The sequence below is a fragment of the Protomyctophum bolini genome (assembly GCF_963924005.1).
Source record: "Protomyctophum bolini genome assembly, chromosome: 18".
NCBI classification, from domain to species: domain Eukaryota; kingdom Metazoa; phylum Chordata; class Actinopteri; order Myctophiformes; family Myctophidae; genus Protomyctophum; species Protomyctophum bolini.
Window position 1 is genome coordinate 24,719,385 of NC_137879.1, and position 27,417 is coordinate 24,746,801.

The window sequence follows — 27,417 nt, forward strand, 5'->3', positions numbered from 1 at the left end:
TGCCTTCCTGCCTGTCCAATTGTCCATGAGTAGCTGTCTGCCTGCCTGTCCAATTCTCCATGAGTAGCTGTCTGTCTGCCTGTCTATGAGTAGCTGTCTGACTGCCTGCCTGTCCAATTCTCCATGAGTAGCTGTCTGTCTGCCTGTCTATGAGTAGCTGTCTGCCTGCCTGCCAGCCAGCAAGTTGGTTAACAGAAAATAAATTGTTATGGCTGAGTAAAATAAAATACAATAAACACAATTTGCCTGAAAATAGATTACCCAGCTATGACCTTTTTCATGAAAAAAAATGAGTAGTGATATGGCTGACTGAGTAAAATAAAACAATCTACCTGAAAATAGATAGCTATAAGTGAAGAGCAATTTCCGCAATTACCATTTCCGCAATTTCCTCAATTTCCATTTCCGCAATTTCCATTTCCGCAATTACCATTTCCGCAATTTCCATTTCCGCAATTACAATTTCCGCAATTTCCATTTCCAACTATTAATGGCAGCTGGGTTTCATCATTCAAATAAAATAGAATTCTGTCCGTTTAGCTATAAAATTATGTCAGGGAATAGGGATACACAGTATGAGACCCAGATGGCCTAATTGGGTACTATGGAGAGAATACTGCTTGTACTAAATCTGTGTTCCAAACAAGTAGACAGGCAGGCCCTGACGCATTACATTTCAGAGCCAGAATGATGCTCTTCAGATAAGGCCAGCCCTAATGGGCAGGTTTATACACCTTGCTCATAGGGCTGGCCTTATCTGAAGAGATTAAGAATAGATTTGCAGCTAGCTCCAGTGGTGGAACTGGGAAGGATGCCAAAGGATCACACGGCAGGCTTTGAAGAGTCACCTGTAACCGTCAAAGCGTGACATTTTCAAGTTAGAAATTTTACAATTTAAAAATAGACAGATTCTGTATGCTCCGAGTAATGACATTTTATTCAGTGTAAAAGTTAGATCTTACAAAACCACCTTTTTACAGCCATGCGGAAAACGTTTGTAAACAAATGAGCAATCATTACAACCAATAATGTTCCATTGTTTGATTTTATTTACAAATACAAGAAAGTCTATCAAAGCTTGATCACAGCACAAATTTACCATATGAAAGGAAACGTGTATAGACGCTATCAAAAAGATGTACAAACTTTAAACTGCAATCTAATATGTACCTCAAGGGTCAGTGTTAATAATTTCAATAGATTTATAACTATTCTGAACATATATTTTTTTATTTGTATCCAAAATAAATTTCGAACCATAACTTAACCCTCTCAATTCACAATAACAGTTTCTGACAATAATAATCCCAATACGATAAGTCATTTTTATCAAATATATATAGCACCACGATATAATGGTTGAATATAGTTGGGGCTATCACATACAAAAGACCCGTGTTAGTATCCAAGGAAAAAAACTTATCTCCAATCTAGTCCATGGCACTGTACAGATCCAAAAGGATTGTTTGTGTGTAATCACTGCAGAACTTCCATGACAATCCTTCTGAATCCGAGTGTGGAACATGACTAGGAGATGGACAGAAGGGACAACCAATGACAATTACAATAAAAACAAGCTCAGAACAACATCAGCACAATGTTTTCTTCTTTCTTTTCTTTTTTTCCAACAACATGCATTCAGTTGATCAACACACCCAGGCCCGTATAGGCTCCTCACTCAGTTCTAACTGGTCCCGATGCATTCAGTTGATCAACACACCCAGGCCCGTATAAGCTCCTCACTCAGTTCTAACTGGTCCCGATGCATTCAGTTGATCAACACACCCAGGCCCGTATAAGCTCCTCACTCAGTTCTAACTGGTCCCGATGCATTCAGTTGATCAACACACCCAGGCCCGTATAAGCTCCTCACTCAGTTCTAACTGGTCCCGATGCATTCAGTTGATCAACACACCCAGGCCCGTATAGGCTCCTCACTCAGTTCTAACTGGTCCTGATGCATTCAGTTGATCAACACACCCAGGCCCGTATAAGCTCCTCACTCAGCCCTAACTGGTCCTGATGCATTCAGTTGATCAACACACCCAGGCCCGTATAGGCTCCTCACTCAGTTCTAACTGGTCCCGATACATCCTGTGATGATGAGCTAGGTCTAAGAAATGTGGTAGCATATTGCATAACACTTTGCTAGTTTTCACAGATCTTAGGGGTGGACATGTAGAACTACTGGGTGCGGCGGGAAAGCAAAGATGTTCATCATAGATTGGGAGTCAAGTTGAGAAGGGGATGTTTAGATCGACTACTCACAAGGAAAAATGAGAATGACTTTAAAAGAAGCCTTTTTTCCTTAACAAAAAGAAATATGCAAACAGTGTTGATTGTGCGTTTGATTATTTTGGGTTATCTGGGAGAGGGTAGCAGCAAAGTTAGCCCATGAAACAGTCTTATCTTTTGTACTAAGATATTATGCAGTTTGGTCAGTAAATTAAGATTGTGACCATCGTTTAAATGCTCAATTCTCCCCTTCCAAATCAGGGAGGGAAATGTATCCTAACTGAATTAAATTCTAACCTGAAACCCATGTATGATTGTGACACTACTTTTATTGCTCATTTGGTCTTGTAACCATAGCCATCTAGTTTAGTTTAGTATCCAATGAAGCTGTAGACAAAGAAAATGGAACCTTGTAGAAAAAAAGATTAATCGATAATCCCGTTAGAAATATCAGTGGAAAAGATCTATAGCAAAGCAAGAAGACGAGAAGAGCTTCACTAAACATAGCCTTGAACGTTTGAACACAAAGTGTTTCTACATTATCAAGCCACAACACAGAACAGTGGGAGTAATAAGCAATAAAACATTCATACATCAAATGGGAAGCAAGACCTTTTTCTTCTTTTTTTAAGGATATGGCAAAGAAGTCCTCTTTGCGTTGCTTTTCACAAACCTATGAAATTAGATTAGACTTGTAATGCAACCATCTGTTGGCGACGACATGACGTGACATGCAGTTGAATAAAATATAAAACATATTTTCAACGTAAAGTGTCAACAGGACGCAGTTGAAAATACATATTCTTTTTTAAATCAAACTAAACATTGCATGACTGTCGCCAAAACATAAATCAGGCTTTATAACCAAGAACATGTTTCCAAAAAATGCTTCCTGAGAATTGAATTGTGAACCTTACTGGTATAAAGACAAGTTATGCATCATTTGCCATCACTGAATAGCTTAAAACTATTATGCTTTTCAATATAGTATTTGGCCATATACAGCAATGCTATATTGTCATTTATGAACCCCAGCTCACAAAAATCACAGTTATACAATACAATTTAGTTAAATCATTTCTTATGTAAATTAGATTTAAATGTAGTGATCTGTGTCATTAGAAGGTGTAAGACATAAATATGGGAACTATTATTGCATATCAAATTAGAGGACTTTGTGTGCTGTGAAAAACAGTTTGGTGACTAGTTTTCAAGTGGAACATTTTAAGTTATAGTTTGCATATGCTATTTCACTGCCTAGTTTACACGTTGTCTTTACATTTGCTAAACTTGCCTAGCATGAGGAGGTAGTAGATAAATAGCTGCATAAATCTAGCTGTAAATAACAAAAGAATGTGGATTCGTTTTTCCCACACATGCATGCAGTAGAAAATTACGAACTAATCAGGATCTTTGCTCCATTCCGTCATAGCCAAAATAATCTGTTCTGACCAAATAAAAACAATCTTATGTATTATGCAACTTTTAGATCCCGTTGTATGTGTGAATGTTGCCTTCAAAGGTAATGGCAAAGCAGTGCATCATTTGTACTATTATTACTGACTATAAACAATAAACAAGTTATTCTGTGGCTCAACTGAATAACTGACTCGAGTTTGCATCCATATGGCTCTGACAAGAGAACTACCCAAGCAATGAAAAACAAAAGTAATGCTTTGCATATTGTAATGTCTGACACAACCATTCAGTTTTCACTCAACTGTTTGGTTAAGAGATCATTACTTCGGTTTTCTCAAAGTAGCGCACATGCTTTTCTACAACAACATTTTTATTAAAAATGCTGAGTGAGAAGAGCCTCCAGCTTCAATTTTGGACCCCTTTGTCCGCCGCTGGGTATGAATGTAAATCTGTCTGCGAAAAGCCAATACCTGAAGACTTGTAAAGGTGATTTTCAACTTGCAAATCTGACTGGTTTGACTCCTGTAGTGCAATCAGTGACAGTGTTCGCATAATGTTCCCATAATGACCACAACTTACATACTATGCATGGCCAAAGAATTTTCTATGAGTGAGTATGCAAGTTTGGACAATGGGAATCAAATAACTTGTCAGAGTGTGCCCCATCATACCAGTAAGGTTTCTGATTTATACAATATACTCTGCTGGTCAGCCATTGGGACCCCTTGAAATGTTACCCCCCCTTTTCTTTAAACCTCATCTTCACTATTTAGGTTCTCAATATTATATAATACATTTATAATTTAAGGATTTGAGGGGGAATTGCATCTAAAGTAAGATGATGTATTAAGGTTTTTAAACAAAGAGAAAAATAAATCTTAGAATTATTATAGATAATACATTTTTCACAGTAAACAGTGAACACTGTTCTTGGTCTGAGTGACAGCTGCCTAAATTTCTACACGAAACAAGAAAACCCAACATTACTACTACATGTGTAAACATTAGACAGGATTGCTAATTGTCCGCGTTTTCTATTAATGGGCAAATTTACCAGATGACATGTGGAAAATTACCAGGTGCGAAGGATATTGGAGTCTTACAAATCTAAGTGCAAAGTGTGCTTGTAAAAAGCCACTAACATACATGCATGTGGATCACTGTAATAAAGTTGCAGACAAGATTTAAGGAGAAATTATCACAGAAACTTTAGAAATGGTTCTATGCCAATTATATCCCTAGACAAAACATTTGTAACCACTATTTTGCAATAAATAGCAAAAAAAAAGCTGATCTACAAACTCACAATGAGTCTTCATGCAACACACTGTGAGCTTGTAGATCAGCCATTTTCACTATTGAATAATTTTGACTTTTTAATTTAGTCTAATTGTTGAAAGGTTTAACATTTTTTAATATCTTCGCCTATTAATGAAATGCCCAAAATAGGGACATCCGGGTGGAAGTTGTTTAATGCATCATGATGTATTTAGGTTCTGATGAAGTGCAGCCGGGGAAAATGTCAACCTGTTTTTAAAGCGAAGGCAACAAGGGGGGGGGGGGGACCAATGCTGAGCATCACTGTACTATTCAAAACCCACTCTTTAAATCTGTTATAGCTATATACTGTAGTTCTATATGAATAGGTCTCATCATATTTTATGAATATAATCACTCTGATACATACATCACACTTAAGTACCCCATCCAGCCACCAAAAAGAAAATACAAAATAAGTAAATCAATTAAGACAAATAAACTAAAAACACTAAAAACAAAAACAAAAAAAGCAAAATATATATATATATATCAAGACTTTAAGTACTATAAACAAAGCAAGTCCTCCTGGCAAAATTGTTCAAAGAAAATAATAAATCAAAATATACATAATTAGATTTCCATAATCACCCTCTGTTCTCTCCAGGTCAATGGGAATTCTGCCTGTAACGTTAGTAGCTGGCTCTCATACCTGATAAAAGAAAAATAAATCGAAAGACCTGGCTCAATGAATGTTTTGTCACAGTTTCTACAGGTCTCTGTGCGTGGCCCAGACTTGGGTGGGGTCAGAGTATTGGCGGAGGCAGGATGGAAGGCCTATGTCTAAGCTCCTGCTTCAAGGAAACATGGGATTTTGTGTGGATTCTTCCAGAAGTCTAATGTGTCTTTGTCTGGGTGTCTTTCCGGAGGAGAGGTGAGATGCTTGTTGCGGAATCATCCAGAGAATGCCCAGACATCAGTAACCCACCATTCCCCGGGTGTTTTTTGGAGGCACAGAGCAACCCCTCACTCATAACCCTGTAGGTGGTGTGAGGAGTGATCGAGTGTTGTGTATGTGCACACACGGCTACGAGGTTAGAAACAGAAGAAAAAAAAACCCAAAATTAAAAAAACGTTAACTCTCGAGGACCATGAAGCATGAAACAAGCCTCCCCCCTGCCATGGGAGAGGTGAAATGTTGGTCTACTATGAGTGTTGGGTTTCTTTTGAGGTGAATTTGTACTGTTGTCCCACCCCACATCCTGTCCCTTGGGTCTCCATTGGTGCACCATGACCCATTCCATCCCGCTTGGTTCCTCTGACCTCAGGGCTCCTGTTTGATGTAGTAGCTGCCTGAGCCGTTGCTCTCTTGGTCGGAGATGCCCTGGGAGAAGGTGAACTCATCCACCTCTGTTGCCTCCTCCTTCAGTCGCAGCAGAGACTCTGGCAGTGGGCGGCAGAGACAGAGAGGAAGAAAGAGAAGGACAAAAAAGATGAGTAAGTTGACAAACATCATGCTTCTAATATGAGGAAGAACATTAGTGTTGGTTTCCAGTTTCTTACCCAGTGATTAAGTCGGATAGGTTTCTCCATGCACAGTAAGCACTGACTTAGCTACATGTTGTCGCCAATTGTAATGTAAACAAAATTACAAAAATGGAGCGGTAATGTATAAATACATTGCAATTGATAGATTGTTATTTTTTAACAGTGCGGTTTCATTCTTTACCTACAGTTGCATGTCTGTCGCTCACCGAAAACATGTTGCATTGGTAGCTTGAAAATCGGTAATTTTCGTAGATCGACACACTAATGTGACAAAGTTAACACAGATAACACTTCTTGTTTTGAGAAGAACAATGAGGAGAAGAACATGAATCACAACAAGCACACATTCACCAAGTTAATTGAACAATTGAAACATGCAGCATCAACAGTAGTCGCATCCACCACAGAGCTAGCTCCACTGAGAGGAACCTACAAACACTCCTTTAAGCAGCACCCTCTCCTTCGAAACGCTCAAGTGCCGTGCTTGGTTTTCATTAGAGTGCCATTACCTGGTTTGTGGGTTTGGTGGAGGTGGGTACGGGGCCGGGGGCGAGTGGGCCCCTGGGCGGGATAAGGGGGCGGACTCTGCTCTTCGTCCCCCGAGAAGCTCCTCCTCCTGCCTGCCTGACTGAAGGGCCGTCGACCAACTGGAATCTTCCGCTCTAGTAAACACCAAGCCAGACTCTGGGTAAGCTACCAGGGGCTTATTACATACAGGGTTCAGTTCAATTCTAGGTTGTTTGAATGTTCCAATTGAATGTAGGGGGAAAAGGTTTAATGGTTAGACCTCAGGTACTACAAGTCTTACACTACATGTGTTCGAGAAACCCAGCCATTGCCATTATGTTGCTGTTGAGCCCATCTGAATAAGCCCCTGGTACTCATGACTACCAGACACAAGTAAGCAGATGCACCATTAACTAACAAGAGTAAAGCTAAAGCAACACCATCAAAAAGATTTTACTTTAGTGTACTGAAATATTAGTGCAAGCCTTGGCCATTTGCTTTCAAGTATCAACAAAAAATATTGCTACGGTGTCACATGTGACATTAACCAAAACTCACCCGGTGCCAAAATATTCTGTAACATAGTCAAGTCTATCTGCCAGATAAAAACATTCCATACACACGGAACACAAAATCTGACCAGTGAGGGGTAAGATGAATGTCCACCTGTAGAGAAACTGGTGACAAGAGGATGGGGAAAGGAAGAAGTGATGGAAAAGTGGAAGCTAGACTGACAATATAGGAAGGATTACTCACTTTTCTTTTGTCCCTTGTACTGTTGGGCCTTTTTCTTCTGTTTGGGCACAGTTGGTGTCAAATCTCTTGCACCTGAATAAGAAATAATGTTATTAGGACTTAAATTCATGAGAATACAGTACTTTAACCAGCCCTATTTTCAAATAAACGAATTGAAACGGTTAAAAGAAATAGCCAATCTACAAGCTCAAAATTAAACATGTTTTATTTCCTTTAATGCCAGCGATAAAATGTAGGGTTTAACACCCGACATCTCTGAATTTCAAGAACAGCGCCAGTGTTCGTGTCGTGTATCCAACCTTCAATCTGCCTTTTAAATGCATATAGTCCGGCAGCTGGGCTTGTGGGGTGAGAAATGTATAGTTTATAGTCTTTTTATTGGCCTAAAATATTGTCTATATACATACATTCATGAATTACTTGCTGACCGGCTGTCGGTATTGAGCAATTTGTTTTATATGGGTTTATATTCAATAATGGAACTCGTAGCAGTGCTACGGATTTTTGCTGGGAGTGTTGCACAATGCATCAGGGTTCATAGATGTGTTGCCAGGTTGGGTACAAAAGTGATTGCAAGTCATTCCTATTTTTTTTTTAAAGAGGTTACCGGTAATTAACCTCTTCAGCAGTTAATGCGTTTTAACATCCTATATTAGGCAAGATTTTCAAATTTTCATTATGCTTTATATCATGTGACATGTCAAACTAGGGTTTTTTTTATGATTCTGCTCCATTCCAAGCATTATCTTTGCACAAAAAAACCCTCCTTGGGCTAAAAATGGCCATAGCAGTCATCACAAATGTGATGAAAGGTCAGCACATTTTGGGCACATTTGAGCCTTATATAGGATGTTAATGGTAGGATGAGGATCACATATAAACCCAGATAAAACAAATTGCTCAATACAGAGCCAGTCAACAAGCGGATTCATGAATGTATGTATATAAACAATATACTAACTCTAACCCTATATTAACCCTAACCCAATAAAAAAAAGACTATATACCAAATTTCCCACTTTAAAAAAAAGAAGCCTGTCGGCTGCCGGACTAATATTGCCCCAGGCAGATTGAGTCTGGTGTTGTTGTGGGCGTATTTCAAAGACCAGCAGTAGTGGTGCAAATACATGCAATATGCAAATATATAGCATCACAGTCCCACCCCCTTTCATGACGATGACAGGACCAGGAAATAATTCCCCATAGATATTTTAAAAAGTATTTTTTCTAATTATTTGTTCAGCCCAGGGCGGGCTTACCAGGCTATAACCAAACAGGGCTCAGTATGTGTGTGACGTAGCTGTACAGTAGGTCTAACCAATAGACCAAAAGAGTCCATTTCAATGTTTTTGTAACCGCTTGGAAATAATCACAACACTGAGGGGAACCAGGCTAATATCCACGAGTTATAACAGTATGGCTACGCAAGGCTATGTGTCCTGTACATTGCTCACTCTGTGCAGCGGGTGGTTGGAGTTGGTATCCGGTCAGCTGACACCAGCCCACGGGGTATAGGTCAGGTGACTCGCAGTCCACCCATTGGTCGTACTCGTCCTCCCAGCCGTCAAAGTGGATCCGCAGCAGTCTGTGGACAATCCGCGTCACCGTGCCGACGCACACCAGCCGTGGTTCCATCAGATCCACTGCCTCCAGCTTCATGCCCGGTCGGAAGCCGTGATTTGGGATATCCTGGAATGCCAAAAAACGGCAGAGGGAACAGAAGTATTTTACACACACGGAAAAAGATGATCAATGTTGTTTTTGATGTGCTTTTAACTAAATCCATAAACATCTTCCAACTTCACAGGGGAACTGGAGGCAAGGCAATAAAAAAAAGGACGTGACTTAAAAAAGGAAAAAAAAGACTATTACTGAAACATACCTTGTTAAAGAGCTTGACAGGAGCAGCTATAGAACCCGTTTCTCTGAGGTAGTCAAACCATTTAAATGGCAGTTTAGTGTACCCTGAGGGACAGAATCAGTGGTGAAACTGGTATATTAGAAACTGTACGCCAAAACAGGAGGCCACAGACAAGAGGCCAAAATAAAAAAAATAACTCAAATGTCTTTAGATCAGAGTACAGACACGCCGTTTCTATAAAATATAAGGCGAGTTCCAAGTAGATTAGGTTTCTAATAAAGATATTTCTGAGGATGTGAGCACAGAAGACTGATTTGGGACAGTTGGACGTGCTCGGAGGTTAACAAGAAAAGATGAGTACCTCTAGGGGGCGTAAGTTCAATCTCGTTGATTTCACAGAAGCCGACGGGGTAGATAGAAGGAGATGTGGAGTGATAGCAGAACCAGTCTGATCCATCCACCGCCTCTGAGCCATCGATCCCAATCATGAGGTACCCATCAGCCAACACCTGTACAGAGCAGACAGAATAATCACCATGGAGGAGGGTGGGCTCAGAGTCATGACAGCTGACTGAAGTGAAAACCCTATTGTAAAATACCATGTCATTCAATGATTTAGTAGCGCCATCTCCCACTTATATTTTGTGTGAAACCAGCTCACCTTTCTTACAGTGGCTACACATATAGCTGAGAGATTGAGAGGATCGATGGCCTCAAGTTTCATCCCATCCTTGAACCATTCCCCATTCTGGTCCACATCTTTCACCTAGCAGAGCAGCACGAGGCATTAGCACATCTTCTCACTCAAACACACATTCTCACTCCACATACACGAGACAAACCAAAACAAATACCGACTCAGTACGATACTGGCCTGACGAAGATCAGGCCAGATCTATTGTCGGATCTATTGTCAGATCTATTCATTCAATAAAGTAATTATTTACCAAAATAATGGTGTGCGGGCCCTACACTGTCGAGGTGCGTGTACATAGGTTTGCTCTGAATATACAATAATGGACACAATTTATAAAAACACCCACTGGCTACATAATGCACTTTAAACCACTTAAGTTTTATTTTGTCGTACGATGGACAAGGCAAATAGCCGATCTACAAGCTCATTAACAAATTGCATAGAAATTAATTAAGATTGCAGAGCTGCCATGTTTGCCATTTTACAACTTTCAGCCTTTTGAGCATATCATTATAGCCCAAGTAATCAAATGTAAAAAGGAAGGGAAAAAATAAACATTTTAAGATGCTTTAATTTACCTTCTGGAACAATTGTGAAGGAGCATCAACCTGACCCTCCATCTTCTTGGTCACATCTGGAAAAAAGATAATGAACAAGAGTTGTAACTGTGGATGTCACATATAATGACTTCAATGTTAATGTATTATTAGATAAAAACCTGTTGAATGTTTTTTTATTTTGTCAAATTAGATTATCTATTCAAAATACATTTTATATTTAGTAAAGGTATTGCTCACATGCAATAAACATGTTCTCTCTATCTTCTTTAAAACATAATTTTAACAAACGGCCTTTCCAAGATTTTAAATGTTATTCGAGTCCCATGTTCTTGTTTCTGACGGCACTATATTTTACACATGCTATTGTTTTTATTTTATCTTCCGTTTTATCTAAAAGCTTTGTTCCAACAGTGCTTAGACAAAGATTATTATGACTCAAGATAATTATCATCTTGTGTGCGAACTGCGTAGGGAGGGACACTTGTTGTTTAGATAATGGTGGCACCATGCCAGCACACAGCCTGCTAAATACCATGGTCTCCACAACACAGCATGGAAAAAGACAGGACAGGCAAGTTACTGCAGGATGGAACTACTTTTGTTTTGTTCCAAGTAGGTGATTACATGTGGTGACAGATTTATGGTCTACAACACACAAGTTTCCCTACTAGGAAGTGTCAGGTGATCAAGTCAGGGAAATCGGGATTCTAATCTGGATGGAAGCAAACACAACTCAGCTAAGGATATCAATAAAGCCTGTTAACATTTTTTTAGGTTAAAGGTTTAGTTCACCCACAAAATCACTTTCTTTCTATCGATTACTCACCCCATGGAGACTTGAATTCATGGATATTTTGCTTTTGTTGCATTTCTATATATAATTTGATGAGTCTCCTTTGTGTCTCCATAGGGAACCGCTGCTGGGCTACTATCCCTGTAAAGTGCTTGGCAGAGTCGAACGTAATCGACGCAAGAGTACATAAGGAACGGAGGGTGAGAGAAATTCCTCCCTTGCGTTACGTCGGTTACGTGATCTGTCTCGATCCGTCGGGTTGAGGAGATTTGATCCCAAGCCAACGCAACCAAATTGCTTGCGTTGTGTACCTTGCGTCGAGGACACCCTGCCCACCTGGAGGCAGCAGAGAGCAAGAAGGCTTTTCCTCCTCTGCTCGACCACTCTTGAAAGAGGACAACACTTCCGCCGGCACATTGAGTTGTAAACGTAAACACGTTCGCATGGATATATCACATTGGAAGTTTAACATCAGCGTTTCGAAGCACTGCTTTGCAAACTCGTCTGTGATTATCAGGCCTGGACTGACGTTATGTCCAGTGGGCAATGGGCCGCCCAAAGAATGGGCCGCCGCCATTGCTTTAATATGTTTTTGGGCCAAATGTTAGCCCTTTGACCCAGTCCAGCCCTGCTTTTCAGACGAGAACTCAGCTGAATTAGAGCGGAGAGAGTGTGTGTGTCTCCTAATCCTATGCTTCCATTTGGTGACAATTTGACCGTTTACAGACGCGACCAACAAACTGTGTTTTCCGTTGCTGATGATCATCCACTAGCGGCTTCCTTTGACAATGAATGGTAGACTGCAATCTGCCCGTGTGAACGCAATGATTAATTGATTACACCACTAGCAAAAGACACAAAACTTCGTTGTGGTGTGAGCTTATGGAACTCATTATATACAGTTATAACTACATCACAACTGATAACAAAAAATAAAGTGGCACGTCAGTACAGTTTATACAATCTAAACATATTTGACGCATCGCATCCGCATGTAATAGAATAGACCAACTACAGGTGCCAGGGGGCGTCACAGCTGCAATCTAGTGGGCGAGTAGATGCTTGCACATTAAAATAAAATAATTAAAATAGACCGACGTAAACGACGGAGCAACTATACATGTCTAAAATAACCTTGCGTTTTCTGTGTCCGTTTGACTCCCCCACGCAAGGAACAAAACGGAAATCCTGGTCACTAAACTGCCTCCCCCTGGCCAGCCGGGGCGCCTGATGGAGGGGAAAGGAACTGGTTGGAATAACGTGTTCCTTCCACGCGCTACGTCCAACTAGGGAAACTCCCCCGTCAGGTGTAAAGGAGCAACTTGGACACTCGGGTATGAAGGAGGGGTGGATACTTAGTTTAGACTAGTCATTGGTTAGACATGGGTTAAGGTTAGGTTTAGGTGTGCTAGGTTCTAGTTGTAGGACTAATGACTGGTCTAACCAATGACTAGTCTAAACCAAAAACTGTCTAAACTAAGGACTGCACCCATGTCAAGTCCGTTGCTCTCCCCTTGTCCCCCATATATGGGGACTAGGTTGGTGAAGGGTGTGTAGAGCCCAGGATCACATTAGATGATTGACACAGGGGTGAAAAATGGGTTACAAAATCGTGGGATAAAAAATATATTAAAAAAAAGAAAAACGAACAAAACGGACTATGTAGAGGCCTTAAAAGAGTCTGACTTTGTTCAGAGTTGCAGTCCATAATCAGCCCTAATAATCTGATCTCTTATCCAGATACGAGTGGAACTGGTTTAATGCAGTCTCAGCAAGGCCAAGGGAAGTGATTCAGATATGATTAGCAAAAATCAGTTGAAATTTTGTTATTCACTGTTCAGAGTAGACATCATAAAACCAATTTCATTCCAAACTGGATTGGATTTGGAGTGTTTGAATATGGTGTTTGCATTAAAAACCTACCAGATCGCTTGAAGCGGTGTCCGATGCTGCGGGACCAGCCTATGTTATGGATGAGGGGGCTAAACATGTGGCACCAAAAGTCATCCGAGCCATCCTGGCTCTCCTCATAGACCAGCCTGAGGCGTCCTCCGATCACCTGCTCCACCAGCGCCACCCGTGTCCGGCACAGGTGGTTCTTATCTACCACCTCCACCCGCATTAATTTCTTAAAGGGGAACTGCATGTTGTCATGCACCTAAGGAGAGGATGTATTGAAATAAAGAAAATACCTATACCACAAACAAACCACAGGATATACAATAGCCATGCTGACATTTGGTATACATTGTATATGTATACAATTTAGGCATATAGCAGACGTTCTTAATCCAGCACGATTTACAGTAAGAAAGGTAATTGAACATACCAGTAGGTAAGCCAAGAACCACCAGTCTAGACTCTTTAGTAAACAGTATAATATCTAAAAAGAATTAATCTGAACATTGTGAAATTAAACATAATATCTAAAAATAATTAATCTGAACATTGTGAAACTAAACAAACTACAGTATAGGATGCCAGATCAAAATGAACATAAATAACATACTATCTCAATTACATTTTAGTCTGAAGAGGTGTAGCTACCTTGAGAATGATGTAAGACAAATATTGTCATGTTGTTTCTGTGATCAATAAAGGAACCTTATGTAGCGATTCCATTCACTTAATTGTATGGCAAAACAGATCTCAACATTATTCAATGATGCACCGAAATGAACTTAAGCTGAAAGTAAGGAAACACTTTTCATGCATTTCGGCTGAACCCCAATTATTATTATGTTTTTCCCGGAATTGTAGGCGCATCCCCAATGCCAAAATTTCCTGGTAAGCCAGTATCGGTGACATAAATGTATTACTTAACAGAACTTCCATCAAGAGTAACGGCAATAAAATATGAATACAGCAATTTTCACTTCCCCAAAATGATGCACCAGGACTTTACGTCCTTGCTTTGTTTGTGTGTGTTGTGATTTTGAGATCCGTTTCACTGTTCTATGAGAGTGAATGGAATCGCCACATCTAGTTTATTGCTCACAGAGGACAGAAGCAATAGATAAAGACTGACAATATTTGTTACTTCCAAGGTACAAAATAAAGGTTCAACATGGCTTTAAATAGTCAAGACAAATCCATATGGATGATGCTGATTTATATGTGTGTGTTTCCGTGCATGCATGTTGTGTGACACTGACCGTGGCAGTGAAATCAGGTGGCAGTGTTTTGGCTCCAGTGAGACGTTTCACAAGAAAGGCTTTCCAGTTAGTGTACTTATGTTGTATAGCTGTAAGGGAAATAAACAGTTTGCACTCAATTCCACAACTGTCCAGGAAAGAACATGAAATAATAAATAACAAACATCATTAAGCCTCTATTATACATCTGCTGACAAAGAGCTTTCTCTGTTTCCAAAATAACCTAGCCCAATCAGCTTACATACAGAAGTGTGTGTGTGTGTGTGTGTGTGTGTGTGTGTGTGTGTGTGTGTGTGTGTGTGTGTGTGTGTGTGTGTGTGTGTGTGCAGTAATCAAATGTAACTGCTGAAAATCATTACGGACACCATGCATTTGCTTGACAGTAGACAGATGGTGTGTTTGCAGAATGAACAGAATAAAATAAAATTTGAGCCCAAACGATGCTAGATTTCTTTCCGATTTTAGAATCCTAAACCACCGATTCCTGATATTTGACTGATATTTTGTCAAAATAGAAAAACTTTGATTAGATTTGATGACGATTCTATTTGAGAACATTTAATTTATACGCAAACAAATTAAGTTCCCCCTGGCCAGTCGGGGCGCCTGATGGAGGAGAAAGGAACTGGTTGGAATAACGTGTTCCTTCCACGCGCTACGTCCAACCAGGGAAACTCCCCCCCTGTCAGGTGTAAAGGAGCAACTTGGACACTCGTTGCTCTCCCCTTGTCCCCCATATATGGTGACTAGGTTGGTGGAGGGTGTGTAGAGCCCAGGATCACATTAGATGATTGACACAGGGGTGAAAAATGGGTTACATCGTGGGATAAAAAAAAATATTTAAACAAATTAAGTATTATTCAAAAATGCTCAAAACTAGCAGATCTACATGTTGCAATGACAAGCTTGTATATCAGCTATTTTTGAACATCTTTAGAGAAGGGGCTTCAGGTTGAAAGTGGTGGAAATTGTGACAAAACGGCTGCAAAATTGCAGATGCAATAAAAAAAAGGTCTAATAACTAGTATATCAAACAAACCGATACATCAGTCTGGCTCTAGTTCGAATGAGACTCACATTTTGGAGGTACAAGGGGCTTGCCACTCGAAGCACACCACCCCACCGGGTGCACCTCAGGAATACATAGATTACACCAGAAGTCCTTACTGGAATCATTGTCAAAGCCCTCATACCGCAGGAGAGCCTTGAACCCTGGACGAGAATATACAATACAATCAAAATCCATTCACATATTTACACCCAGGCACAGAAAGCGTGCCTTTTAAATATTTTGTAAGAAAACATATTTAACCCCTATACTATATAGTTCAGTTGACCAGGGTCCCCCCAGGGGTCTATACTTGGGTCCCCTCCTTTCCCTCCTCCACTAAATGTCTTCGGCAAAAATCGCTGGTCTCCAAGATCACATTGATGCGTTGTTAGCTTGTAGATCTACCATTTTGCACCAAATGTTCACCTATTATAACATGCCAAAAATAAGGACACTAGGCTTTGTGTGGTTAAATACATTAAAAAGAATAGATCCTTACCTGCTAGCTTGATGATCCCCGCTATCCAGTAGACTTTAGTGGAGAAGTTGGTATCCGAGTTGAGGACTTCAACTCTAACTCCTTCTTCTATGTCTCCCCAGCATAAACCCATAGGGGCCTGGAAAACAAGTGGTATCAGACCAAAGCTTATTCAAATAAAATAATTTGGCCAAATAGTTCTACACAGTTAATTAATTGTCACCATCTACTGTTTGTACTCACATGTTTGAAACAGCTGACTGGAGCACCACACGTGTTATTGCTACAGATGTATTTGCCCCATTCAAAGATTTCAACAGGGACCACTGGGAGAAAGAAAAGTACAAGGGTTAAGTACAAGGTATTTTCCCACCATGAAAACACTGCTTGTCTTTATTATAAACATACCGGCTTTTGATTTGGCCTGGTTCTGTTGACTTGCTTGATATTGGGCATATGCAGCCAGCTTCGCCATTAAGGGCTGTTTCTGTAAAACCTTTGCCTTTTTTGTTGGTGGTTTGCCCTTAGACAAAGGAAAACACAATCACCACATCAATACTGCATGAAGACATTTTGATCCACTAAGGCTTTAATGCATTTTTGCATTTACATGCATGCAGTAACATAAAATTCCAACATTTAAATCATATGTGGAGAAAAAAAACATGCAGTGCACTCGAGTGTGCACACTTACCTGGAGTCTTGCCAAGATGCTAGCTTTTTTGGAATTTGAAGAATAACTCCTGGAGCAGGATACACTGCAGAAGCGCTTGGTTTTGGAGTAGAACGCATCTCGTACACCAACCATCCCACACATCTCACAGGTGGCTGTGTGGGAAAGGCCAATAAAAATCACCATTACATGCATTGTTCATTTATATATATATATATATATATATATATATTCACTGAATTATATCAATCCATTCCATAGCACAAAAACATGGCATTGCAGAGTAATTACAATTTAGTTTATATGAAATGCAGATTCTTTTTTTGTATACATACACTTTTGTGATTTTCTTACATGCTTTATCCTAGACGCAATTTGCAACACTAGATTTTTTATAATGGGTTGAATCTAGAGTTGTAATACCCTCCATTGACAGCCCATTGATCCAAATAGAAATTTTCGATCCGCTTGTGTTAAACAACGTTAAACACACCAACGTTGCAGCTGTAGGGCAAGCTTGAATTATCCTCTTTTAATCGGCAAAGCATTTGTTTTATACAAATCCACTGTAGACATTATGATGTGTTTATTTATATCAGTTATATGTATACCTTCTGTCAAGAAATTCCATGCAGGTAATAATTTTTCTAAGTGTTGGAGTTTGGAAATTTGAAATTTGGAAATTTGGATCAACGGGCTGTCAATGGATGTATTGGAACTCTAGATTATAAAAATTCATTTTTATAATAGGTTGCATTCATTCATGTATGTATATTAAGCATGTATAATGAGTCCCATAGCTGTAATAAATGTTTCCAACTACTAACCCATGCCAGTCTTGCCATCAGGGTAGGTATACACTTGTCCATTGTTCTTGATGATGGGCAGGGTGGCAGGAATGGAGGGCACCACCTCATCTTCACTGTCCTCTGAGCTGGAACTTGTGGTGGACTCCTCGCTGCAGCTGTCATAGCCGTCAAACATGCCGAAAGAGTCTCTCCGCTTACGCTCTGAACGTGGGGTGCGTTCAGCCTTTACAGATGGAAGAATTATGGGGGGAATGGGTTAACCTTGTAATAAGGAATAAAAAGAATACTTATTTGCCTTAATAGATCTGTGAAGCTTTCTCAACAACATAGCTGAGCTGTCAGGCGTTGGAGAACATGCCACCAGAATAGGGAAGTTGCACAGAACTTAATACAAAATGAAGTCTAGTCTTCATACATGCTGAAAATACAAATAAGACAAGAACATTGACCATCTGGTCTTTGGGACCATTATTGACGTTATTGATTATTTATCTACTGTGGTAGCTTTTCCTCATCTGAGCATCATACAGAACAGCTGACACTGACACAGTTTAAACGTTATGTTATCCTTTCTGAAGCAGAAACAGCAGTTTAGCGCCAGGCAATACACCAGACATAATTCATTTATACAATAAATGAGACAGTCACAAACAGAGAACCAAGCACCTTGATGGGAAAGACGGGGGCCTTTATCTGACTTAGCTTCCAGTGCTAGCCACTATTAGCATGGCTAGCTAGCTAGCGGAAACCTGTTTTTCCAGTTTGTATTAAAAGCAAATAGCAAAAGATTTCAATTATTCAGCTCTTTTACACATACGGAACAAAAATAAGCAGGGTCTTAAATTACGCTAGGCCTTGGGGGTTTAACAAGCTTTCAGTTTCATTTATGTAGCAACATAAATACTAGCTTGCTCTCCTCAACAGATAACAACAAAGGAGGAACGCTAGCCCAAGCAGATCTTCCCTGATCGGAGCCTCACGGCCCTTAATATTTCACTATTTTACTCACCAAATCCCTTGTGTCCTCCATTAGCCCCTCATATAGATAACGTTGTAATTGACTGAGCCAGCTGATACGAATAAAAACCCCTAAATTTGGGGATGCATTGGCTTTTAAATAGTAAAGTCTAAAAATGAATACAACCAAAGCAGGATATCAACAATTACTCCGGTGTTTCCGCGCATGTGTGAGCGTAACCTACTTTTTTTTGATTGGGCCAGGCTGGAATGGGGGTGGGTCATTGACTGATTTAGAAAACAAAAACATTGGACACCCATCCCTCTGTAAAGTACCATGCCACCATTGTAAACAGAAAGGTGATGTCAAAAGTGAAGATTTGAAATGAATATGACATGATCGATTATATATAATCTGTATTATCTTATTTAGGTGAATGTTGATTTTTATACACAATGTAATACAATACAAATAAAACACATCCATTTGAAATTAAACTAAGCATCCCAATGACAATGGTCATACATAATATCTTTATCTAACAAACATCCAAACAGATCATAATTGTCACTGTTGGGCAGAAAGCTTGTGCTTGTGTATATTTTAAATCAGACTATATTTCCCTGTAAAATAAAACACAAGCTCAGAAATGAATTGCATCACAACACATTGCAGTGAGCTTGTAGGGTTGCTATTTTAAAGTGAAAATGTCTTGTGTGTTTGGGTTTTTATAAACAGCTTGTATATCAATCCTAACTATACCGGCACATTGATAAATTGGAACATAGGTTAATCTTAACATTTCCCAAGGAGATTAATACCCGACAGTGACGACATGCTATAAAACGTAACAAATTGTATATACTGTATACAGTGATCTGAAATAAAGACATTGCACTTTATTCGCTTTAACTTTATTTACCAATATACAGTATACACTTATGGTGTTACATATAGAGCTTTAGTGTTTTATTCACAACATTTAAGACAGTTAGGCCTTTATTATCATAACTCTGCTGCAGACACATTTCCATATTCAACAAAATCTGAATAGAATGTTCAGCATTAGTTGTTCTAGTAGCATCTGAAGCCTTATAAATGTGTCTTGAAATCTATTTGATTTACAATTTACAAACAAATATAAAAATAAAAACAAAACATAAAAAAATAAAACACCATTGAGCAATGGCCATCTGGTTCCAATCCTCACATCACAGTGCTTTAAACAAAAAATACTGGAATTCTGTTCCGCCTTTCTTCAATTCTCAGAACACAATTACTGTAAGAACAAACTGATAAAGCAGCAATAGGCTGAACAGAACAGCACTAAATATAATCTCTATTAAACATTAAACAAATTTGGCTGGAAGAACTGCCTGTTGCACACTTCTTTGAGGGTTCATGTGGTTGTGGGGGGAGTGGATAGTCAGTGCTGGGAGCTGAGGGGAGAAGAGACAAATTATATTATACATTATATATTATACAATTATACAGACAAATAGTGGTTCACAATACCTCCATAATATGTAGATTATGATATTAATCAGAGAGGAGTCTATTAATACCTTAACACTTTTATCTTTGGTCTTAGAGCAGCTCATCCTCGATTACATCATCAACACTTCCTGAGATTGAGGCAGCTTCTGAGGTATGAAGAGAAATAATTTAGTGAATGTATGCTCAGACAGTAACCATACACTACGTGACAAATCAAGCAATCAAAAGCATGTATTAATCCCCTTTCTAGTTTCTATCCTATCCCCATTCACATTGAAACCACCACAGTGGAAAAATGTTTCACATTAATTGCCAGTGTGCTACCATTGTAGAATCAGAGGAAGTGCATGGAATAAGATATGTCACAGATGATTGTCAGTGTATAATTCAGAATGCATGCATATGTATCCATTATACACTTTGTCCACCAGAGGATGCTGAAAACGCACACCAAAACAAACTTGGGCTGGAACATAATAAGTAGACACCCCAAATGCAAGGCAATTCAGTATTTTAGCCGTGATGCAAGCGCCCCCTCCAGAGATACTTCCGGGTCCTACCCCTTGTGTCGCTTTTGTGTCCCCATAGAGTTATACTGGGTCCAGTTGGAGCGGTGTTTCAACCGATCTGACTAAAACAACCACTAAAGTCTATTTTTACAGCTTTCCTTGCAACAACAAAGCTACTGCTCTCCCAAATCTGTCTGTCTGACCCACACTGAATACTAACCCCATTTTATTTCATTGTGTCAACTAAATCCTCCATTAGAGATCGTAGTAATGCAAACTAAATTCAACCCTGCACACATTCTATGTGTGCCCCCCAAAATATTGTACTGAGCAAATGGACTGTTACCACAAATAAATGATAATAATAGTCTTCATCGTCTCCAAATCATATATTTTCTTTGTCATAGACACTTGTACTAATTAATATTGTATTAATAATTCAAATTCGAGTTGAAAGCATTAAGACCCATTTTAACCCTCAATGGCTTCCTTTCTGAAAAATAACGTTATTGTAAAAAGATTAGCTATGCACAACTCTAGTAGACCAGTCAATCTAAGATTTGACCCAAAGGATATTGCAATCATGATTGACACAAGAGGTATTCATTATTTTACGTGCAAAAATACAGACCAGTGTGCAAGCTCCTTTGACATTTTATTCTATAAGTCTTGCATCTTGATGTAATTTCCTTCACTGGGATTTAAGTCTGATTCTCGAATCTAGCATATTGATCGAATCCTGCATTGACCCACATCAACCAGCCTATTGGTCGGGGTCGCCCACAGTCCCCCATACTTGACCACTCTACTTTTCCCCCTCTATCAAATCTCTTCACGCAAAATAGCCGCTCTACAAGCTCACAAATCACTGCAAGCTTGTACATCGGCTATTTTAGCTGAATGTTCGCCCCCAAAGTAGGGATGTTAGGGTTCATGTGGTTAATAACAGCTATGGTATGAGGGCTGATGACGTGGAAGAGAGAACACTCCCACAGCGTCCCCAGTAGGAATAAAACCAGGGACCTTCTAGCTTTGAGGCGACAGTGCTACCGACTGCACCACAGTGCCCCCTTAAACATTTTTTTGTTAAACCCACCTGACAAGCTGATGCAGGACAGACTTAGCTCTGATGTGGCTCCCATCACATCATCCTAAGAAAGAACAGGAGATGAGGATGTCTTAAGGCATTAAAGGAGTGACAGAATGTTTTCAGCTGGGGCAGAGTCTGTCACCATAGGAATTTCAGTCTCTATCCTTACCCATTTTCACAGTCAGTGTACATGAGAGAAAGAATGCAAGCCCATGTTCAGCCACTCACCAGCATTCTCTGAAGACAGCCAAGGTTGTCCCCATCAACCGTTCCCATATCCTGGGACCTCACAGCGTGGCCAAGCTGTATGAGCTCCTCACCCAAGTCCACAGCCTAAAAACACACAGAGGATAGAACACCAAAATACTATGAACAGCAACAATACAAACAGCTGCCTGGACATTGCACTGCCCACATTATGGGACCCACAACACAATGAACTCGGTCAAGTTTTAGAGAGTTGTAATATAACAGGCGTAAACACACACACACACACACACACAGCAGACCTTGCCCTCATTGTTGTCATAGAGCTTTACGCTGGGCCAGGAGGAGACCTCAGAATGAGAGTAGCTGCATAGTTTGGCCAGCAGGGGTCTCCACTCAGCACAATATGCCAGCCTGTCAAAGTCATCCAGGGCTTCCACAGTCCACACCTCTCCTGGGGAACCGGTTTACAACAAATCATATAGTTTGAATATCTAGATTGATATATAGCTAAGATAAGTTCTTGATGGGGTGGAGGGGGGCATGCATGCATTTATGTAAATGTATACCTGCTGGATTCACTCCTGCCAAGCTACACTCGATGGCCTGAAACGGCAAACTGAGGAAGTCGCTCCTGAAATGTGAATGCAGAACATTACAGTAATGAATTGTATCATTACATAATAGTATTGCTTCTGCATCTCCCATAATTGAGCCTTTACCTCATACTGCGGAGGCAGTCTCTGGGTAGATCTCCATTGTCTCCAAAATCCACATAGTACAGATCCACCAAGCCTGAAGGCAGGACCCCTAGCACCCTGGCACGGTTCCATTTGCTTTGTTGACGATATGGGGCAGCCACAATATCCCCGACCACAATGGTCTCAACCCTGTGCTCCTGGAAGACATAAAACCATGGTTCATTGAAACACTTCAGCTCAGAATGACCATTAACCATTTATAGCAAAGCTATTGCATTTAGTATGGCGGTGTGGCTCTGCTCATGTGATATATCATCTGATATCATATCACATTTGATCTCAGATTATCTGTGCCCTGAGAGACAGCTCTGATATCAACAAACCCAGAGCAGAGCATAACATAAAGACATTACATCAACAACATAACTTTCAATGTATTCCATATACCACAGATACTGAACATACATATTAGATGATCATAATACAATCCATAAAACACATTATAATCACAGATACCCATAACATAACTAGATATCACATTTAGTACAATCCATAAATCACGTTTATAATCACAGAATCACCCATTACAGAACTATTGCCACAGGGAGGAGGCCGGGGAGGTGGAAGAAATTTTAACCCCGACATCTGAACAACAAAGACACAGAATAGACTGAGGACAGTGTAGTCACTACACTGTAGTGACTGCTTAAAAATAATTGAATGTGGGGTTGTGGGCGTGAGTGAGTTAACTGGCAGCGAATGCGAGTGAGGGGAGTTGACATGGAGAGACAGCTGATTTAAAGGAACAGAATGAATTACTGATAGAGAACGAAGGGGAGATTAGATAATAAACCTTCTGCCTTCCGTGTCTCAATGAACTATCGCTGTGCTGGATTTGTTTAGACACCCATAATAATCCTTATTCTTAAGATTATAAATCTTAAGAACAATGGAACTTGGAAAAGTCAACTCCACTACTGTGTGTGTGTGTGTGTGTGTGTGTGTGTGTGCAGAATGCACAGGCTGCAAGATTTTGCCTTACAGTCAGGTTTCCATTGCTGTAAAAGCGGTTCATCTCTTCGGTCAACTTGTCCAATTGAAGGGAGCGCACGCCAAGGATCTGGATCCAGAAATGATTTGGGTTTTCTGAGGCGGAGACAAAAACTTCCAAGTGCTCATCGGGCTGGAAGCTCAGGTCCGGGCTGGGAACTTGACACAATAAGAGCAAAAATGTGACCTTATAGAAGAATCTCTGAGAATCGCTTTCTAGTTTGTGCACGCACGCACACACACAAATAGAAATTAACAGGTTTTTATTTTTTCGTGGAAAGGGACCCCAACTAAAGTGGATCGCACAGTGTGAATTTGTTTCAACTTTCAATTTCAGTGTCGGTTGGAAAAAAATATGCTGCGTTTTTCATTTGCCTAAGGACTCAACATTAATATTCTAGTCCACCCGATATTTTCACATTCCTATTGTAAGCTGCAAGCTTCTCATACAAACTAAATAACGAAAATAGTTACAAAAGGTTAAAGTATATTCCGATAGGAATTCTGACAAAATGTCAGCCAACCAGGAGAAAGTACCCATTTATCAGCTTAACCTTTTATAGTGTTCCAGTTCCAATTTTGTCTGCTCATTTCTTTGTCATCACTTCCAATTCCACTTGTTTAATGTTTCTCCTATTTGAGGTGTCTATCCTGATTGGGCAAAATAGATATTCTGAACTGAAAATGCATTTTCTGCTTAGAGGTGGAGACTCTTGTTACAGAACAAACACTATAGCAACGAGTACTATCCGATTATAGAGCTATTTAACACTTCACTTATCCTACCTTTAAATGTACAGTTCATGGAAGAACTAAATGTGGATAACAATAATAACAAGTAATCACTATTCAGAAGGAAATAAGCCTTGAAGCACTGTGGCTCTCCAACTTTAACCTTTGAAAGCAGCAACGTACTTTCAAACTTTGACATATCGGACAGTGAATCTGGTGACACGATAGCTTCCTCCTCTTCATTTGTCTCCAGATTTGGGACTGTGAGCTCCTTTGCCTCGTCGTCACACATTATTTCAAGTTGTGTGTTGGTGCCTTTGGCCTCAAGGTGCTGCTGCTCCTCTGATTTGACAGAGTAAGGACCGTTGTTGTTCAAAGTCTGTGGTTTGACCTCTTCCATCTCTGGCATCTGCACCTCAAGGTCCCGGGGTCCGCGCTTGTGGCGGAGGGCAGAGGCTCGAGAGATCATCTTTCTCATTGTCAGGTCTTCCCCGACTTTCTCTAGGATCATCTCCTGAAAATAGATAACATTAATTCCTTCTCAAATGAACAGCAATACGAATGCATTGAAATAGAAGAAATAATCCGGAATTAGCGTTACGGCTTCGCTTATTGTAGGAGTTGGGTCTCACCTTGGCCTGTTTGACTTCCTGACGTGTTCCTGTGATTGTTACATTGCCAGTGGCGTCTAGGCTCCGCCCTGTATCCTTGGGACAAATTACTTTGGCCCCAGTGGTCCTTGAGATCAGCTTAACAGACTCCCCCCCACGGCCTGAAACAAGATATAACATGGCAATGTGGCACAAAGACAGACTTTAATTTAATTGAAGCTGTAGTAAAAAGTAAATGTCATCACAGTAATGACTTAATTGTATTGGTAGCAGGCTTTATAATGTTGGAACAAGAGGCCTGAAAAAAACGTATACCGGTAGTCAAGAAATCCAAAAAACAAGTGGATTAAGTTACCTATGATCCTTCCAAAGGCTGTTTGAGGTACCTCTAAGGTCTCAGTCGCTGGCTCACAATCTATAGCCAAATTCTCCAACACACAGCTGGCCAGCAGCACCTGTTCAGGGGATCCTTGAAGCACTAGGGTCACAGCAGCCTGGGATCCTGGCTCCCCCTGCTCAGAAAGCACCTTTACCTGAGCTCCAGATTTCTGTCTCACCTAAAATGTGTACGTGAATTGAGAAAACAGAGTTAGCAACACCTTTTGCCAAATACAGTTTCAAGAAGAGCAGCTTACTGAAAATTAATTTTTCTTTTACTCAAAAAAGGTTCTGTAATTAATGTATGGGCATGGGAAACTGTTCAAAATAATGGTGAAAATATAGTGAATTTAAATGTAAGATCTAAGTATGGGACTTTTCAAATGTTTCTATGTTAAACTTATATCCAAGAATTGTTTAGTATTTCACTCACCATATCCATAAATGTGGCTTGACATTTGCAAATATTTCTGTAAACTTCAATGGAAATTGTCATCTTAGACTCAGCATCCTCAGCACTCACCGTTGGAGCTGTCAATGACAAAACAAATAGCTGAATTTAAAGTTTCCTAATGATAACATCAATCTAATTAAGCCAAATAAACTCACAGTTGTCGGTGCTGCCAAGTTGTCTGTATACAATATAGCCCACAGTGGCCCCAACAGAGAGTCCTGCTGCCAGGGCCACCATCTTTCCTGAGCTCAGGGTGCTGCTCTCTTTCAGGGCATCCATGACACGATGTGCGTCCAGTGGAAGACTCCACCTAAGGGGAGAAATGCAGAAACTTAACCTTCCACTTGTAATATTTGTCCAATGACCATAAAGTCATCAACGACGTACAGTAGGATTTGTGACTAGGGCTGCAACCAACGATACAATTATTTGATTTATATATTTATTTAATAGTCTGGTTCCAGCCCATAGACCCAGTCAGTCTGACAATCAGGCTAGTAATTTAAGGTAATAAAGTATACAGTTATGGCAAATGCTAATTAAACTTTTTCTGAAACTAGACAAAATTGATTAATATCTGCAGTCAAGACCATACCTATAGTCTGATAAAAAAAGGGGAGCATTCACATCATGGTAACATTGTCCACAACACATATCACAATACAAAATGTGATTGAGATGACTATTCAATTACTAAAATGAGTGGGTACATTCAGTATTCAATGTAAGAATGTAGTGTATTATGGGTTTAAGAGCAAACATGTGTGAAAGGGCTTTGCATTGCACTCAGAATGTATCAGTAACCAACCAACTCATTGTGTTGCTGGCTTTTTTAGCTGAAACAGTATTCATCATGCAGAAGAAACATTTAAGCAATAGCCAGTCAAATCTCATTTCATATAATCATGATGTATCCTTCACGTGGCAAAATGTCAGTCACTATCATACAAGGGGAGAATCGCATACATACACAAAATAATTAGACATTTAGTGTAAATACATACAATCCACACACACAGCGCTATGGTGCCTTTAAAAGTGACAAGCCAAAATCAGGTGACATCAAGCCTGAGTCAGAGTTAGACTGCAGGAGACAACAACCCTGAACTGAAGCTGCTGCACACATTAAATACCAGAGTTGGGAAACCTCCAGTCAGTCCATTAACAGTTTATAATACACAACCCCAATTCTTTACAGGGCTTTTATCATTGTACCGCTGAAACTATAACTCAGCGAGTCAGCATATGACAAGAAAATGAGCTGGAGGTTATCCAACGCTTTAAGTGAATATTGCCCACTTGGAACCAGGGACCAAGCAGACGGTGACACAACACCATCATGCAGAGGCGTGTCTCACTGGGAGAAGAAGGCTCTGGGGCTGCAGTGGAGAAACCAGTCGGACTTGGACACTTGCATGTCCATCTTGGAAG

General features: G+C 40.0%; 2 protein-coding genes across 3 annotated transcripts; both read right to left on the reverse strand.

Moving 5' to 3' along the window:
- Window positions 1–897: 897 nt before the first annotated feature.
- On the reverse strand, window positions 898–18,967 carry mbtd1 (mbt domain containing 1). Of its 2 annotated transcripts, none has more exons than XM_080789606.1 (17): window positions 18,809–18,967; window positions 17,818–18,022; window positions 17,012–17,145; window positions 16,726–16,840; window positions 16,561–16,643; window positions 16,339–16,456; window positions 15,866–16,000; window positions 14,789–14,877; window positions 13,557–13,791; window positions 10,859–10,914; window positions 10,245–10,349; window positions 9,945–10,092; window positions 9,605–9,687; window positions 9,177–9,411; window positions 7,723–7,794; window positions 6,969–7,121; window positions 898–6,354 (listed from the first exon to the last, which is right to left on the reverse strand). In XM_080789606.1, exons 1-17 carry the CDS (start codon window positions 18,827–18,829, stop codon window positions 6,236–6,238), a joined length of 2,106 nt encoding a protein of 701 aa, XP_080645732.1. In that variant the 5' UTR covers window positions 18,830–18,967; the 3' UTR covers window positions 898–6,235. The 2 variants fall into 2 exon arrangements, with proteins under 2 accessions (XP_080645732.1, XP_080645731.1); XM_080789605.1 differs by having other exon boundaries at window positions 9,168–9,411.
- A 694-nt stretch (window positions 18,968–19,661) lies between these two features.
- tdrkh (tudor and KH domain containing) lies at window positions 19,662–27,417 on the reverse strand. Its single transcript, XM_080789453.1, has 14 exons — window positions 27,345–27,417; window positions 26,142–26,296; window positions 25,966–26,063; window positions 25,510–25,711; window positions 25,176–25,315; window positions 24,727–25,057; window positions 23,804–23,970; window positions 22,783–22,958; window positions 22,630–22,694; window positions 22,363–22,514; window positions 22,082–22,186; window positions 21,860–21,914; window positions 20,323–20,400; window positions 19,662–20,196 (listed from the first exon to the last, which is right to left on the reverse strand). The coding sequence occupies exons 1-13, from the start codon at window positions 27,407–27,409 to the stop codon at window positions 20,345–20,347; spliced, it is 1,767 nt and encodes a 588-aa protein (XP_080645579.1). The 5' UTR covers window positions 27,410–27,417; the 3' UTR covers window positions 19,662–20,196; window positions 20,323–20,344.